This window comes from Nicotiana tomentosiformis, chromosome 9 (genome assembly GCF_000390325.3).
Source record: "Nicotiana tomentosiformis chromosome 9, ASM39032v3, whole genome shotgun sequence".
In the NCBI taxonomy this organism is placed as follows: Eukaryota; Viridiplantae; Streptophyta; class Magnoliopsida; order Solanales; family Solanaceae; genus Nicotiana; species Nicotiana tomentosiformis.
This window is the reverse complement of record NC_090820.1, coordinates 44,602,009-44,621,226: the sequence shown is the minus strand read 5'-3', so window position 1 is coordinate 44,621,226 and position 19,218 is coordinate 44,602,009. Positions and strand designations below refer to the sequence as shown.

Here is a 19,218-nt window from a genome sequence, read left to right as displayed (position 1 = left end):
CATGTGCATTGGAAAGTAGAGATATCAGAGTTATATATTCTTTACAATGTTCGTATCTGCTCTACCTTATTGTTTTGAACTGCTGATAGTAATAAAATATCATATATAAATTTAATAAAGTATCTTTAGAAAACAGTACTAATTGTACACTTTCTTTGCAGGGAATAACAAAATTATAAAAATATCAATAACTCTATCACTTGGAGAATCCTGGAGCAACATAGACACAACTTCCGTAACAATCAAATTTGGTCTTTGCCACAATTAATTTTAAAATAAAAGGAGAAAAAGAAAGAAAGAAAGAAAAGAAAAATTCCAAGCACAAAGAAGGCACATATGCATTCTGCACAATTCAACAAACAAGTGGGCTGAAACCACTTGCCAACTTGGATAATTAATTGGCGTGTGCACCGATCTTGAAACCAAAGCAAAACTGCAACTTGCCAACTTGCAACTTGAGATTTTCCAAGTTTAGACACAGCCGTGGATTCTATAAACAACATCATTAGGATCTTCTCAGATGGGGGAGGAGGAGCAAAATATAATTTCTCTATCTTCAAAAGTCATTTTCTTTCTTCTTGATTTTCAGTTATCTGGTAGGAAATTATAGTTCCCGTTTATAATTAAATAGTGAAAATTATTCTCCTTAAAAATGCCAAGCATGGGAACGATTAAAAGCAATGTTAAGAAAATGCCCACACTATGGTATCCAAGATCCTCACATCTTATATATTTTTTATCATGGTCTTAAACCCTCTGCTGGAAATGTTATTGATGCAGTATCAGGAGGATCCATAATGAGCAAAACTACTGCAGAAGCCATGAAATTGCTCAATGAAATTTCAGAAAATGTTGTTCAATGGCCCTCTGACAAAATGATTGTTAAGAAAGCAGCAAGAGTCAATCAGGTTGAAGCTTGGAATTCATTAGCGCAACAAATTGCAACTCTAACACAAAAAGTTGAGGTCTTTCAGGTAAATACTCAATCATCATCTCAACACGAGAATTGTGACGCTTGTGGAGGTAATCATCCCAATCATGAGTACCAAGATTCAATGCAAAATGAAGAACAAGTAAATATTATTGGTTATAGAACCAGTTATCCATTGAGTAGTCCCATGGTACAAAAACATCCGAGATTCCAATGGAGTAACCCAAATAGTGCTGAAAATCCTCAAAGATTTTTCAATCAAAAGCAACAGGTGCAAGGACCACCAGGTTTTCGAAATCAAAATAGGGGGCAACAAGATAACCAGAAATATCAACAACCGCCCCAAAGAGCTAATCAGCAAAGCCTTGAAGACATGATGTACAAATTCATTAAGGCTACTGACGAGAAGGTTGAAAGTCAAAGTTCAGCCATCAAGAATTTAGAAATCCAGATGAGCCAATTATTAACCCTCATATATGGACAAATAAAAGGTGATCTACCAAGCAACACCGAGAAAAATCCAATGGAACACCTCAAATCCATGTCTCTGCAGTCAGGTAAAACTCTTGATAATCCATATGCAGATAGATAAGGAAAGCCACAAGAAGTGGAACAAGTAAATGAAGCTAAGAATAAAAGAGACTCTGAACTTCTTAAAGAACAAAAAGATAAAGAAAGAAAGGTACAAGAAAATAAATTCATGAAAAATCCTCACTTTGTACCCCTCCCTTTTCCCCAAAAGATGAAAAGAGAAAAGCTTGACAAACAGTTTTGAAAGTTTCTAGTTATTTTAAAGCAAATTTACATTAACATACCTTTCACAGAAGCTTTGACACAAATGCCTTCATATGCTAAATTTCTCAAAAAACTTTTGTCAAGTAAAAGAAAATTGGAAGAAGTTTCAGTGGTTAAGCTTACAGAAAAATGTAGTGCTATACTTCAAAATTAGCTTCCATAGAAACTGGGTGATCCAGGAAGTTTTACAATTGTAACACCCCGAAAAAACAAAATTCGAAGTGTTTTAAGACCATTAAGAAGATTGGCGGGTACTAATTATATTAATTCGGGTATGAACAATACTGATAATTTGAGTGATATTAATTGATGATGATAATATATGTATGAGGTTCATTAAAAATGGTTTATGGTCTAAGAAGATCCCTAAGGCTAAGTCAAGTTGAAAATTATATGATGGGATAAACTTTCAAGTGAGTATGCACAAGATATAACTTCAAACGTGCATAACTCTCAGGCGATGCAGATTTATATGGTATGTAACCTATCCAATTAAAGCCCTTTGAATCTAGTTCCCAACGCATCAAACCGTTTGTGATTTGGATATGTATACAGAAAGTTATGGCTATTTTACTGGACATGTGTCATATGCGCCGCCAAATGCGCGGCCGCGCATATTTGAGAGTTTCTGCCTCAGGTGCGCGGCCAAATCCGCGGCCGCACACGTGGGAACTCATTAAATAACCCCAAGGCCAGGAATAGAGAGAGGTTAAGTCATTTTGGCCTAAAAATCTGATATTTTGAGAGTTAGAGAGTGCCCTAGAGTGGGAGAGTGATCTTCAACAAATTGTCCTTCGATTCTTGCTCAAATCTTTGTAGATTAACAAGGAAAACTCACTAGATCTTCATCCTAGAGGTAAGATTATACACCCTAACCCTTAATTTCGAAATTTTCTGAAAATGGATAATTAGCAAGATAATATTTGGGCATGCGAGTTATTTATTTTAAATGCATGTGATATCAAGGGGTGTAGGAAGATTGTTGAACTAAGCATGGTAAAGATTGGGTTGTGGGATGATGTAATCCTCCATAAAAGGACCTTGAAACCTCGTGCACACTTAGTGTTTGATAAAAGGCTCAAATGAGCTAGAACCATGAACATCTTTCTAATCTTGGTCCAACTTGTTATATTTCTAAATTAGGTCAAAATTGCTACGAATTTCGGAATATTTTAGAGATTAAGGAAGCTCAATTGAGGTATGTATGGCTAAACCCCCTTCTACTTAGAATCGAATTCCACGGTGTTCATGTAATTGAAGTAAGACCTTGATTATTATTGAATTGGCTATTCCTAATGTGGTTGTGTCGAATGATATATGTTCAATAATTATTCTTAATGTTTTTATCATGTCATTTTGCCAATTGAGGATATGTTCAAAATGTGAAATATGTGTTTGAAATGTTATGACTTCATGTCAAGATTGAAATAAAGGTTATTATGCCAAATTGTATGAAAATCCTATATGTGCCTAAGATTCCCAAATTTTTGTGTTATTTGAACTTACTGTCTTGAATGGGAAGCCTTATTGTTGTTGATAATGATTATGATAATGATATTTGAATGTGGAAAAGGGGACTGAAATTATGAAATACGGCCAAGTGCCAAGAATGATTTTGTAATCATGATTATTAGTGCCAATGAATCTAAAGAATATGAAAGAACTATGATGTGAGATAATTGAAATAATGATTATGGTTGATGTCTCAAGTGAGATGGCCTAGCCGATCGGGCCGTGATCGGACGCCATGTCGTACACATGGTGGTAGCTGTGCTGGAAATGATAATTGAAATTGTGGATATGGCTGGTGTCTGAAATGATATGACCTAGCCGATCGGGTCGGGATCAGACTCCATTTAAGAACACAGTGGTATTGTGGATTGTGGCACATGGCACTAAAGATTACCCAACCTAATAAGACAGAAATTAACTTGAGAACTTATATGATCCTTACTTGATGTTTCAGTATTGTTTTGAAGCTCTTATTGAACTCATGACTGTTTCCCCCTTGTATTATTGTCCATTTTATTGAGATGGTGTTTTAGCTTTACATACTAGTACTATTCGACGGTACTAACGTCCCTTTTTTCCGGGGGCGCTGCATCTTTAAATGGATGCATGTGGTTACATAGCAGACAATATTGATCGCAGTTAGTGGTACATCACCATCTTCTCAGCAGACTCGGTGATCCCCATTTAATTCCAGGGTCATGTATTGTACCATTTTGTTTATATTGTGATCACTTTTGAGGTATAGTCGGGGCCTTGTTGCCGCCGGCACCATCTTTACTCTCTTATGTTTCTTTATAGGCTATGTAGACACTATGTGGGTTGTATATGGGTGTTGGGAATGTTAGACCAGTTATGTTGTGTTTGATCACTTGTTCCATTCGAACTATAAGAAATATGTATTTTGAGACTTAAAGTCACAATGGCTAATCAAATGATTTAGCATCGCAGGTATGAACTTCTTGCTGTATAATTTATGCAATCATGTTTTTATTGATTATGGGTGAATTGGGTAGATGGAATCTAACAGGCTTGCTCGGCCGGGTTTACTCGGCTGAGCGTTGGTCGTGCTCCTCGGTTTTAGGGCGTGACAAACTTTGTATCAGGGCCTATGATTTTAAAGTGTTCTAGGATATCTCGAAGCCGTGTCTAGTAGAGTCCTTATTATCAGTGTATTGTCAACCATATCTATAATTAGGATGCTACATGGGTATTTAGGAATAATACCCTTATTTCATGTTCTTGATCGTGCGATAAATATGGTTGTAAGATTGTTCCTCCTTTAACTCCTACGTTACTCTAAATTTCAGTACATGGCACCTAAGAAGAAGACAAGAACTGGCCTACGAGCCAATGTTACCCCAGGCATGACAATTGATCCTATAATTGATGATGCGGGTGAGCACTCGAGGAGTGAGAACATTCCTCCAGTTACTACACTGCCTGGCTCTACTACAACTGATCATATTGCACCTGTCCCTACACCTACTAAGGGTGCAACGGTCCCTCCAACTGATATACCAGTTCCACATCCAATCCCATCTTTTGATTCTGGTGTTTTTGATGTTGATCTTACAGGATCTATCCAGATGCTGACACAGATAGTGGCTTCTCAAGCCTAGAGATCAAATGTTGCACCCACTTCTTCTAGCCAACAAGGGGATTCTAGTGGTTCTAGGGTGAACAAGTTTTTTTTCAGTTGGATCCTCCGGTGTTCACGGATGCTAATCTCGAGGAGGACCCACAGGACTTCATTGACGAGATGCATAAGACTCTCCGGGTTATGCGCGCTACTGAGACGGAGGGAGTGGAGTTGGCCGCCTACCGCCTGAAAGGGGTGGCCTATTCTTGGTTTGAGTTGTGGGAGGACTCTCAGGAGGAGGGGAGCCCTCCAACAAGGTGGAGCGAGTTTACTGATGCTTTCATAGACCATTTCTTGCCGGCCGAGACTAGGACAGCTAGTGCCACAGAGTTTGAGAATCTTAAGCAAGGGAGTAGGAGTGTGTGGGAGTATCACATGCAATTCGCGCGCCTGTCAAAATATGCCATTCTAATATTGCCATTATGAAGGCTAGAGTGCGCCAGTTTGTGCAGGGTCGTAGCCCCTTGGTTATTAATGAGGCCGCTACAACTGCCTTGAATTCAGATATGAACTATGGAAAAATGGTAATATTTTCTCAAGCTATAGACGACCGTAATTTAAATAACAGAAGGGAGCGAGAGGGTACTAGCAAGGCCCGGTCCGTAAGCAACTTTGGGGAGTCATTTGGTGGAGGAAGATCAACTTTCAAGGGAGGGTCAACAGGGCCATCCCAGTATTTTGCTCAATCTTCAGCCAGTGCACCACCAGCAGGGGCTAGTTATTTCAGGCCCAATCAAGGCAGCAGGGGACCCCACCAGCAGGGCCGATCAGGAAAGAGATTCCAGTAGCAGCGGAGGGCCTCATGCCCCAAGTGTGGGAGGATGCATTTGGGAATCTGCTACATAGACCTTCCAGTATGTTACGGGTGCGGATTGAGGGGCCATATTAAGAGGGAATGTCGTGCATCCCACCAAGGTGCAGGTAGGGGAACAACACAGCCATCCAGTTCTACAACTAATACATATTCAGCACCCCCTCCAGCTCGGGGTACCCTATGACCAGCAGGGCGTGGTGCAGCTAGGGGTGGAGCATAGAGTTCGGGAGGATCCGGTTGTTTCTATGCTATAAGAGGCCGCCATAATTCAGAGGCTTCTTCAGATGTTGTCATAGGTATATTGATTGTCCAATGGTCACATGCTTGTGAAAAGAGTTTCCAGGAGTTGAAAGCAAGAATGACTACGGCACTAGTGTTGACTCTACCGAGGGTATAGATGAATTTGTGGTATATTGTGATGCTTCAAGAATCGGGCTTGGGTGTGTATTAATGCAACATGGGAAGGTGATAGCTTATGCTTCTAGGCAACTAAAGAATCATGAAAAGAACTATCCAACACATGATTTAGAACTTGCGGCGGTGGTATTTGCATTGAACATTTGGCGTCATTATTTATATGGGGTCCATGTGGAAATATTCAAGGACCATAAGAGCCTTCAATATATTTTCAAACTAAAGGAATTGAATCTGAGGCATAGAAGATGGCTTGAGTTACTCAAGGACTACGACATTGATATTCTATATCATCCGGAAAAGGCCTATGCTGTGGCAGATGCTCTTAGCCGGAAATCTATGAGTAGTTTGGCTCACTTGGATTAATATCAAAGGCCATTGGCCAAGAAAGTTTACTGATTGGCTAGTTTGGGAGTTTGTCTTGCAGACTCTAGTGAAGGAGAGGTAATTGTGCAAAATAGGGCCGAATCAGCGCTTGTTGCGGAAGTCAAAGAGAAGTAATACGACGATCCATTGTTGGTGTAGTTGAAAGAGGTGATTTATAAACATAAGACCATGGACTTTTCTCTTGGCATGAATGATGGTACACTAAGATACCAAGGGTGACTATGTGTTCCAAATGTGGATGGTCTCCGGGAAAGAATTATTACTGAAGCTCACACATCTAGGCATTCCATGTACCCAAGTTCTACAAAAATGTATCATGATCTTAAGGACGTCTATTGGTGGAATAATATGAAGAGGAATGTGGCGGACTTTGTGGCAAGATGTCTGAATTGTCAGCAAGTGAAGGTCGAACACCAAAGGCCCGGTGGGTTGGCACAGAACATAGAAATTCCAATGTGGAAGTGAAATAATTAATATGGACTTTGTGGTAGGATTACCTCGTACCCCTCGTAAGTTTGACTCGATTTGGGTGATTGTGGATATACTCACGAAGTCAGCACACTTTTTGCCGGTTAAGTCTACCGACACAACAGAGCAGTATGCTCAGTTATATATCAAAGAAATAGTCAGGTTGCATGGCTCTTCAGTTTCCATCATTTTGATCGGGGGGCACAATTCACTGCTAAATTTTGGAAGAAATTTCAGTAAGGTTTGGGTACTCATGTGAATCTTAGTACAACATTTTACCCGCAGACTGACGGGAAGGCAAAAAGGACTATTCAGACGCTTGAGGATATTTTGTGCGCTTGTGCTCTAGACTCTAAAGGTAGTTGGGATGATGATTTACGACTCATAGAATTTGCATACAACAATAACTATCATGCTAGGATTCAGATGGCACCATTCGAGGCTTTATATGGTAGGAGATTTAGATATCCCACTGGGTGGTTCGAAATTGGGGAAGCAGAGTTGATAGGTCCAGACCTCGGGTATCAGGCTATGGAAAAAGTTAAAATCATTAAGGAGCGATTGAAGACTACTCAGAGTCGTCAGAAATCTTATTCGGATGTTCGTCGTATGGATTTGGAGTTCAAAGAAGATGATTGGGTATTCTTGAAAGTTTCTCCCATGAAGGGTGTAATGCGATTTTGTAAGAAATGGAAATTGAGTCTGAGGTATGTCGGACCATACAAAATCATTCAAAGGATCGGTGAGGTAGCGTACAAGCTTGAGCTACCGCCTGAAATGTCATTAGTACACGCGATGTTTCATGTGTCTATGTTGAAGAAATTAGTTGGAGACCCGACATTCATTGTTCCGGTTGAGACTATTGAGGTTAATGAAGAAATGACTTATGAAGAGATTCCAGTTTCTATTATTGATCGGCAAGTCCGAAAGTTAAGAAATAAGGAAATTGTCTCCGTGAAAGTGCTATGGCGGAACCAATGGGTTGAAGAGGCTACTTGAGAGGCCGAGGAAGATATGAAGAACAAGTACCCTTATTTGTTTGAATAGCTATGTAATCATTCTATTAAATTGTTCCCTATAAATTACGTATCATTTGTACAACTTATGTTAAAGGTGTTCTTTTTTGGTAGTATACTACTCGTGAGGCCACGATTGGCATTGTTTTAATGTTATGTTGCGTCATTGGTTCTTGTATATGTTGTAAGTACTGGTTTTGGTGATTCTCTGGCAAGTGGTTAGGCCCAATTACAGAGGATACTCTGCCGAAATTTCTGAAAAATTTGGGAGTTAGCCAAATTTTGGGGCGTTAAGGAAGCTGAAATGTTGGAAGAATATTTAAGATCTATATGAAGTCAAGAACGATTAAAGATAATAGTTAAGGTGAAAGGAGGATAATACTAAGTCTAATAATGACTTGTAAAACACTCGAGGACGAATATTCTTAAGTGGGGGAGAATATAACACCCCGGAAAAAAATAATTTCAAAGTGTTTTAAGACCATTAAGAAGATTGGCGGGTGCTAATTATATTAATTCGGGTATGAACAAGACTGGTAATTTGAGTGATATCAATTGATGATGATAATATATGTATGATGTGCATTAAGAATGGTTTATGGTCTAAGAAGATCTCTAAGGCTAAGTCAAGTTGAAAATTATATGATGGGATAAACTTTCAAGTGAGTATGCACAAGATCTAAATTCAAACGAGCATAACACTCCAGTTCTGCAGATTTATATGTCGTATAACCTATCAAATTAAATCCCTTTGAAACAAATTTCTAACGCATCAAATCGTTTGTCATTTGGAAATGTATACAGAAAGTTATGGCCATTTTACTAGACATGTGTCATATGCGCGGCAAGATGCGCGACCGCGCATATTTGACAGTTTCAGCCTCAGGATTGCAGCCAAATCTACGGTCGCGCACGTGGGAACTCATTAAATAACCCCAAAGCCGGGAATAAAGAGGGGTTAAGTCATTTTGGCCTAAAAATCTGTTATTTTGAGAGTTAGAGAGTGCCCTAGAGTGGGCGAGTGATCTTCACCAAATTGTCCTTCGATTCTTGCTCAAATCTTTGGAGATTAACAAGGAAAACTCACTAGATCTTCACCCTAGAGGTAAGATTCTACACCCTAACCCTTAATTTTGAAATTTTATGAAAATGGGTAATTAACAAGATAATATTTGGGCATGAGAGTTATTTATTTTAAATGCATGTGATATCAAGGGATGTAGGAAGATTGTTGAACTAAGCATGGTAAAGATTGGGTTGTGGGATGATGGAATCCTCCATAAAAGGACCTTCAAACTTCATACACACTTAGTGTTTGATAAAAGGCTCAAATAAGCTAGAACCATGAGCATCTTCCTAATCTTGATCCAACTTATTATATTTTTAAATTAGGTCGAAATTGATAAGAATTCCAGAATATTTTAGAGATTAAGGAAGCTCAATTGAGGTATGTATGGCTAAACCCCCTTCTTCTTAGAATCGAATTCCACGGTGTTCATGTAATTGAAGTAAGACCTTGATTATTATTGAATTGGCTATTCCTAATGTGGTTGTGTCGAAGGATATATGTTCAATAATTATTCTTAATGTTTTTATCATGTCATCTTGCCAATTGAGGATATGTTCAAAATGTGGAATATGTGTTTGAAATGTTATGACTTCAAGTCAAGATCGAAATAAAGATTGTTATGCCAAATTGTATGACAAGCCTCTATGTGCCTAAGATTCCCAAATTTTTGTGTTATTTGAACTTACTGTCTTGAATGGGAAGCCTTATTGTTGTTGATAATGATTATGATAATGATATTTGAATGTGGAAAAGGGGACTGAAATTATGAAATACGACCAAGTGCCAAGAATGATTTTGTAATCGTGATTATTAGTGCCAATGAATCGAAAGAATATGAAAGAACTATGATGTGAGATAATTGAAATAGTGGTTATGGTTGATGTCTCAAGTAAGATGGCCTAGCCGATCAGACCGTGATCGGACGCCATGCCGTACACATGGTGGTAATTGTGCTGGAAATGATAATTAAAATTGTGGATATGGGTGATGTCTCAAATGAGATGACCTTGCCGATCGGGTCGAGATCGAACTCCGTGTAAGAACACGGTGGTATTGTCGATTGTGGCATATGGCACTAAAGATTACCCAACCTAATAAGATGGAAATTAAATTGAAAACCTATGTGATCCTTACTTGATGTTTTAGTATTATTTTGAAGCTCTTATTGATCTCATGACTGTTTCCCCCTTGTATTATTGTCCATTCTATTGAGATGGTGTTTTAGCTTTACATACTAGTACTTTTCGACGGTACTAACGTCCCTTTTTCCAGGGGCGCTGCATCTTTAAATGGATGTAGGTAGTTACATAGAAGACAATGTCGATCGCAATTACTGGTACATCATCATCTTCTCAGCAGACTCGGTGAGCCCCATTTTAATCCGGGGTCATGTATTGTACATTTTGTTTATATTATGGTCACTTTTGATGTATAGCCGTGCCCTTGTTGTCGGCACCATCTTTACTCTCTTTTGTATCTTTAGAGGCTCTGTAGACACTACGTGGGTTGTATATTGGTGTTGGGAATGTTAAACAAGTTATGTCGTGTTTGATCACTTGTTCTATTCGAACTATAAGAAATATGTATTTTGAGACTTAATGGCGCAATGGCTAATCAAATGATTTAGCGTCATATGTATGAACTTCTTGCTGTATAATTTATGAAATCTTGTCTTTTCTTGATTATGGCTGAATTGGATAGAAAGAATCTAACAGGCTTGCTCAGCCGGGTTTACTCGGCTGAGCGCCGGTCGCGCTCCTCGGTTTTGGGGTGTGACAACAATTCCTTGTACTCTCGGAGGTGCTCACTTTGAAAATTCACTATGTGATTCGGGTGCTTCAATAAATCTAATGCCTTTTCAATTTTTAGGAAATTAGAACTTGGTGAATTGAAAGATACTGGGGTGTCTCTTCAATTAGCTGATCAAAGTACTAAAAGGCCCAAAGGAATATTTGAAAATGTCCTCGATAGAGTAGATTAATTCGTATTCCCGGTAGATTTTATAGTACTTGAAATGGAAGAAAACATTGTGGTACCATTAATTTTAGGTAGACCATTTTTCGCAACAGGAAGAGCGTTTATTGATGTTCATCAAGGACAAGTAATATATCGAGTTGATGAGGAGAGAGTAATTTTTGACAGGCAGAAAATGATGAAATATCCTAGGAATGAGTCATCATCCTCTTGTTTTCAAATTGACTTACTAGATGACCTTGTAGATAAATTCAAGGATAATCAATTGATTACTGATTCATTGGAAAGATGCTTGGTCAGGTCAGGTACCACAAGTGATGAAAATCCCACAATCAGAGAAGAAGCTGAAACACTGGAAAAAGAATCAGAAAATGAGAAAATCTCATAAGAAGAAGTTCAATAAAAAATTGAACTCAAAAGTTTTCCTTCTCATTTGAAATATGTTTTTCTTGAACCTAAATTATTTTCAGTAATCATTTCATCTTATTTGACTATGGAACAGGAATACAAACTGATAAAAGTCTCGAGGAAACATAAAAGAGATTTAGGATGGACTATAACTGACATCAAAGAAATCAATCCAGTTATTTGTATGCATATGATCCTCATGGAAGAAAATTACAAACCAATAGTTCAACCCCAAAGGAGACTTAATCCAGCAATGTAGGAAGTTGTCAAGAAAGAAGTGGTAAAGTGTTTAGCAGCAGGTATTATCTATCCGATATCTGACAGCCCTTGGGTAAGTCCTGTGCGAGTAGTACCAAAGAAAGGAGGTATGACAGTAGTAAAAAATAAAAATAATGAACTCATACCTACTAGAACTGTCACAAGATGGAGAGTCTGTATTGATTACAGATGACTTAATGATGCCACAAGGAAAGATCATTTTTCTTTGACTTTTATTGACCAAATGCTTGAAAGAGTTGCAGGCCATGGTTTTTATTGTTTTCTTGACGGATATTCTAGGTATAATCAGATACCAATTACTCCAAAAGATCAGGATAAAACCACATTCACATGCCCCCAAGGTATGTATGCTTACAGAAGGATGCCATGTGGACTATATAACGTTCCTACTACATTTCAGCGTTGCATGTCGACAATATTTTCAGATATGACTGAAACATTTCTTGAAATTTTCATGGATTATTTCATACTCTTTGGTAAAACATTTGAAGATTGTCTTTATCATCTAACTTTGGTGCTTAAAAGATATGAAGAGACAAATCTGGTTCTAAATTGGGAAAAATGTCATTTTATGGTGACCGAGGGAATTGTTTTAGGACATAAAATTACTGCTAAAGGAATAGAAGTTCATAAGGCTAAAATTGATCTTATAACAGGATCACCCCCTCGTACCACTGTTAAAAGTATTAGAAGTTTCTTAGGGCATGCAAGTTTTTACATAAGGTTTATAAAAGACTTTTCAAAAATTTAAAAAAACACTGACTAACCTACTGATGAAAGATGTCAAGTTTGAATGTTCAGATAATTGCAGAAATGCATTTAAGTTTCTCAAAGAACAATTAACTAATGCTCCAATTGTTGTTTCTCCCGATTGGAGCCAGCCATTTGAAAGAATGTGTGATGCATGTGAGACAGTGTAACGACCCGACCGGTCGTTTTGAGAGTTATAGACACATTTACCCCATTTCTACTTCTTTTTGTGTTATTCGTCTATATTATGTTATATCGAATAAGTTGGTTCGTGACTGGAGTGGTTTTAGAGTGAATTGAGACACTTAGTCTCTTAAGTAGAAACTTAAGTTGGAAAAGTCAACCGAATGTTGACCTATGTGTAAACGATCTTGGATTTGAATTTTGATGGTTCCGTTAGCTCTGTTAGGTGATTTTGGACTTAGGAATGCGTCCGGAATGTGATTTGTAGGTCAGTGGTAGAATTAGGCTTGAATTGGCGAAATTGGAAATTTGGCCATTTCGGTCGGTAGTGGAAAATTTGATATCGGGGTCGGAATGGAATTCCTAAAGTTGGAGTAGGGTCATAGTGTCATTTTTGACGTGTGTGAAATATTTGAGGTCATTCGGACGTGGTTTGGTTGGTTTCGATATCAGTTGCCGAATTTGGAAATTTAGAAGTTCTAAGGCTTGAATCTATGGGTAATTTGGTGTTTGGATGTTGTTTTGAGTGATTCGAAGGTTCGACTAAGTTTGTATGTTGATATATTACTTGTTGGTATTTTTGGTTGAGGTCCCTAGGGCCTCGGGGTGATTCCGAGTGGTTAACGGATTCGTCGAAGTTGGATTTTGCAGCTAGAGCTGCTGCTTCTGCTATATTCGCACCTGCGGAAAAAAGGGTCGCAGGTAAGAGGCCGCTGGTGCGCGTGGGGAGTGCCCAGGTGCAGGCAATGCTGGGCTAGGCAAATTGCGCAGGTGCAAGTTGGAGGTCGCATCTGCGAGCCCGCAGGTGCGAAACCTGGGGCGCAGATGCAGAAAAAGGAATGATGGGCAGGCTTCACTGAAGCGGAGGAAATGCGCAGATGCGCCTTCGCAGGCGCATCGGATTTTGCCGCAGATGCGGAGTCTGGGCGGATAAGTGAGTTGCACAGGTGACGTTCCTTGGACCGCTGGTACGGTCGCGCGGGTGCGAGAAAAGGGGTCGCAGGTGCAAAAAACCTGGGCAGAAACCATAAATAGAACTCTTCGCGATTTTGGTGCATTCTTCACCATTTCTATTCGGTTTGTGGAGCTTTTAAGAGATATTTGAAGAGGGAATCAAGGGGGTTTCGTTGTGGTAAGTTACTTGAGCCCTAATACTTGTATATATGGTGAGTTTACGTTATTTAATCATGGTAATTAGTGAAAATGAGGGGTTAGAGCTTGGAATGTTTTGGAGAGTAATTTAAGGATTTGAAGGACCAAGCGATGTCAGATTTAGAGGAATTTGGTATGGTTAGACTCGTGAGTGAATGATCATTCTAGTTTTGTAATTTATGTCAGATTTCGAGATGTGGGCCCGGGGGAGAGGGGAGGGGAGGAAAGTTTGAGCTAATTTCGGGTTTTGGTCTAATTTTGTAGCTACTAGCGCGCATTGATGGTATTGTACTGATTGTGAATAGATTCAGAGCATTTGGAGGCCGAGTCCAGAGGAAAGAGCATTGCGGGGTAGAGATTTGACTGGTTTTAGGTAAGTAACGATTGTAAATCTAGTCATAAGGCTACGAAACCCCGGATTTTGTATCATTTTACTATTTTTAGTGACTCACATGCTAGGTAACGGGCGTGTGGGCGTGCACTGTTGGGGATTTGTGACTTGGTCCGTCTCGTAGCAACTGTAAAGTTGAATACTTTGTTGAAACCATATGATACTTATATGTTTTAGAAAGAATTTATGTAAATTGGGTTGAATGCCATGTTTGGGCCTTGCGCCAATGCTGTTTGGACCCTTAGGGGTTGTTTCTTACCATCCTCTTATTTTTTTCGATTGAAAATCTATACTCAATCATGTTTATACTTGTTTACCGCATTACTCAGTTTTATGACTCTATTTTGATGCATAAATGTTTTGGGCCGAATGTCCTGTTTTACTGAAATGCCCGAGTGGCATGAGAAGTTTGTGAGGATGAGTGTGGATCAGGGCTGCCCGCCTGTAGCATACTTTATTATTATAGCATATGAGTTATCCATGCATCACGTGAGTTGTCCGTGCATCACGTGAGTTGTACGTGCAAATTATAGCTCTTGGGCTGAAGGAGCCCCTCTAGAGTCTATACACACCCCAAGTGAGCGCAGGTACCTACTGAGTGCGAGTGCCGAATGCCAAGTGCTGTGTGACTGGGAGGCATGAATGATTATGAGGTATGCCCAAGTGGCACGAGTGACTGTGAGGTTTGCCCGAGGGGTTGTATATGAGTGATGTTTTGCCCGAGGGGCTGTTTATGATTTCATCATTTTGCTCACCTTTGTATTTTCCTTTGTTTGAAAACTGTTGAAAATATCTTTAAATAATTTTTACTCGAACTGGGTTAAACGAGATGTTTTAATTCAAATCATGATTTTTAAAGCATGTGGTATTTTACTGAGATTTCCCGATATGAATGCTATATGCTTTATTGATCGTCACTACTGCTCATTCAAAATTTATTCTTCTTACTTACTGAGTTGGCGTACTCACATTACTCCCTACACCTTGTGTGTATATTCAGGTGTAGCTGGACATGGTAGCGGTTATTGAGTGTTCCGGTTGCAGATTTTCTTGGAGATAGCAAGGTAGCTGTTTAGCGATCGCAGCCCCTGCCCTTCTCCCTCTTATCTTCCTGTAGTTGTATTTAGCTATTTTCCAGGCTGAGTTGGCCTTGACATTATTAGACAGATTGTAGTACATGCTCATGACTGGTGACACTCCGATGTCAGGCTTTTCTTTTTCGCACTTCTATTTTCTTTGATTTGAACTCCTTAAATGAAGGTTTTATGTTAAATAGTATTGAAATTATCTTTGAAATAAAAATATATGTTGGTTTGGAAATGAGTCGTCTTGCCTAGTTCCACGATAGGCGCCATCACGGGAGATTAGGTTTTTGGGTCGTGACATACAACAGTAGGAGCAATATTGGGACAAAAGAAAAACAAGATCTTTATACCCATATACTATGCCGACAAAACCCTCAATGAAGCTCAAATGAATTATGCAACAACCGAGAAGGTGTTATTGGCAGTAGTATTTGCGTTTGAACAATTTTGTTCTTATTTGACAAGAACAAAGGTTACAGTGTTCACTGATCATGCAACTTTAAAGTACCTCTTAGCAAAGAAAGCTGCTAGACCTAGATTAATAAGATGGATACTTCTTTTTCTGGAATTTGATATTGAAATAAAAGATAGAAAATGTTCAGAAAATCAAGTGGCTAACCATTTATCACGTTTGGGAAATCCTACAACTGAGACAATAGATATCAAGGAGGAATTTCCTGATGAGCATGTTTATACAATTGCAACAGTTACAAATGAGACATCTTGGTTTGCTGACATTGCCAACTACTTGGTTGGAGGATGGATCCCAAAAGATTTATCTTACGAATAAAGAAAAAAACTCAAAAAAGAAATAAGATATTATTTTTGGGAAGATCCTTACTTGTTTAAATTTTATGCAGATGGTATGATTGGGAGATGTGTACCAGAAACAGAGATGAATAATATCCTAAGGTACTGTCATGATGGAGCTGTAGGAGGACACTATGGATGAAGACGAACACCCGCAAAAGTTCTTGAAGCTGGTGTTTTCTGGTCTACTTTATTCAGAGATGCAAGAAATTATGTCGCCAATTGCGACAAATGCCAAAGAAGCGGTAACATTTCAAAAAGGGATGAGATGCCTCTTAACTCTATCCTTGTGTGTTAAATATTTGATGTTTGGGGCATTGATTTTATGGGTCCTTTTCCTCCTTCAAACGGTTGTGAATATATTTTAGTTGCTGTTGACTATGTCTCAAAATGGGTTGAAGCAATGACCACTAGAAAAATGATGTTCATGCTGTTTGTGCTTTTCTCAAGAAAAATATATTTTCTTGATTTGGAACTCCACGAGTTATCATAAGCGATCTGGGAACTCATTTTGTAAATAAATAATTCGCTAGTGTCACGACCCCAAATTCCCTCCGTAGGATGTCGTGATGGCACCTAGTCTCTAAAACTAGGTAAGCCTAACAATACGGAATAATAATAAATATCTGAAATAAATAAACTACAATTCAAATAATTTCAACTCCCAAAACCCGGTAGAAATAAATCACAAGCTTCTAAGAATTTATTCTCAATGTCTCTATATATCAAGGTCTATATAAAATATAAGGAAGCAACATAAAATGATAGAAGGGGACTCCGGAGTCTGCAGACGCTGGCAGATATACCTCGAAGTCTCCGTACGCAGGTAACTCACTGATGTGTGATGTCTAGGCTGGTAAGATATACCTGAATCTGCACAAAAAGATGTGCAGAAGTGTAGTATGAGTGCACCACAGCGGTACCCAGTAAGTGCCAAGTCTAACCTCGGTAGAGTAGTGACGAGGTCAGGTGAGACCCTACTGGAATATAATAATGGAATGGTAAAATGTTTAACAATATAGTGAAATAAAATGACACTGGAAATGAATCAAATAGTATGTCACATTTAATGACACCAAATAATTGCAAATAATATTGGAATCAAAATAGAATTTCCTTCAACTTTATAAAAATCACAACAATTAATCGAAGGCAACTATGACCATACATCAATATTTAACAAGGTCACTACTGAGGTACCGCCTCGTAGTCCCAAATTATAAATAATTTCATAATATCTCATTTTCGTATATCACCGCGGGAGACTTCACAATTTATTTAAAGGAAAATAATTTTCCCGAAATAGCATCCCGCATTTTAGCAACCCTTATCACACAACATGACTTCTAGTAGTCACCCCTACTAGCCACGCATATCCAGCCACCCTTATCTCACCGCATGCGTTTCAACACCCAGACCTCAAACCACCGCATGCGTATCAATATCATAATATATCACAATTTGCACCTCAAGTGCCCAATATTTCAATTTTCTACGAAAAACACTCACGAAAATATTCAAGAATAAATAATTCAGGAAAATAATATTCCAAATTTTTTAATACGTTGCTTCAATTTCAAAATTAAAAATGTCAAATACTTTATATTATTAATATTTAATTTAAAGAAAATCAAAATTCAAATAATGCGCAGTATGAAAGAAACCAAATTTCAATTAAACAGGTAAAACAATTAGCAGGAAAAAGGCAAACAAATTTAAAATATATATCACACATCAATGATGAAGAATATAACAAGATAAAATAATTTAATAAATGTGCAACATTGATCTACACAATTTAAAAATATAATCTTTCATATTTAGCCCGTGTACACACTCGACACCTCGTGTACACGACTTTCAACACATTTCAATAATCACATTAATATCGATTCTTGGGGAAATTTCCCCCACACAAGGTTAGACAAGTCACTTACCTCGACTTGCTCCAATTTAACCAAGTATTATGCTTTTTCCTCAATTTTCCGACTCCGATCGACTCGTATTTAGTCATAATTAATTCGATACAGTCAACAAAAATTATAGTAATCAATTTCATAAGAAAATATTACATTTTCATTAAAATCCGAAATTAGCTCAAAATTTGTCTGTGGGGCCTACATCTCGGAATCCAGCGAAACTTACAAATTCCGACAACCCATTCAATTACGAGTCCACCCATACTAATTTTACCAAAATTCGATAACAACTCGACCTCCAAATCTTAAATTTTCATTTTTGGAAGATTTTGCAAAAATTTTGATTTTTCTTCAATAAATTCAAGGATTCATGATGTAAATGAGTATGGAATCATGAAATATAATCAATATAGGATAAGGAACACTTGCCCCAATGTTTTTCCGTGAAAATCGCCCAAAACCCTTGATCCAGAAATCCAAAACGAAATGAATGAAATGACCATTTTTGGTCCTTTAGTTTCTGCCAATCCGTCACTTAAAGTCCATTTCCGTCACTAAAAGTCAAATTTTCGTCACTAAAAGTCTACCAGAAACTGCTCTACCAGCCTTCCTTCAATTGATCATAACTTTATGTACAAATAATACATGGTTTAACTTTCTGGAAACTAGAATCAACCGACTACAACTTTCATGTTTTACAACATTTTTGATTCCTTATGAATTGCGAGATATAAGCTTCCAAAGTCGGCTCCATGCATCAGAATTTCTGGCAAAACTGCTCTAATAGCTTTCATTCAATCCCTCATAACTTTCTGTACAAATGTTCAAATAATGAATGGTTGAACTTTCTAAAAACTAGAAACGAACGACTACAACTTTCATGTTTTGACTATGTTCCGATTCCTTAGGAATTACAAGATATAAGCTTCCTAAGTTGGCTCCACACACCAGAAATTTCTGGCGAAATTTCTGCAAATTTCCAGCAACCTACCTTCCGAATTCCACCCGAGACCTTCGGGACCTTAACCAATTATTCCAACATGTCCCAAAATACAATACGAACTTAGTCGAGGTTTCAAACCACATCAAATAACATCAAAATGACTAATCGCACCTCAAATCAAAATCTATGAACTTTGAACTTTCAATTTCTACAAACAACACTGGAACCTATCAAATCCAGTCCAATTGACCTCAAATTTTGCACGCAAGTCATAAATGA

At 38.2% G+C, this 19,218-nt stretch overlaps 2 protein-coding genes across 2 annotated transcripts in view; both read left to right on the top strand.

The window, feature by feature from the left end:
- LOC104117629 (uncharacterized) overlaps nt 1-19,218 on the top strand; it is a 106,638-nt gene that overhangs the window by 76,882 nt on the left and 10,538 nt on the right. The window lies entirely within an intron of this gene.
- LOC104118602 (uncharacterized) lies at nt 166-10,687 on the top strand. Its single transcript, XM_070186225.1, has 2 exons — nt 166-1,488; nt 2,870-10,687. The coding sequence occupies exons 1-2, from the start codon at nt 681-683 to the stop codon at nt 2,995-2,997; spliced, it is 936 nt and encodes a 311-aa protein (XP_070042326.1). The 5' UTR covers nt 166-680; the 3' UTR covers nt 2,998-10,687.

Excerpts from the sequence above, each read along its gene's own strand:
- LOC104118602 (XM_070186225.1), top strand. The coding sequence starts at position 681 with ATGTTAAGAAAATGCCCACACTATGGTATCCAAGATCCTCACATCTTA. Across the intron at positions 1,489-2,869 it reads ATCCATGTCTCTGCAGTCAG|GTCAAAATTGCTACGAATTT; the intron begins GTAAAACTCTTG and ends TTTCTAAATTAG.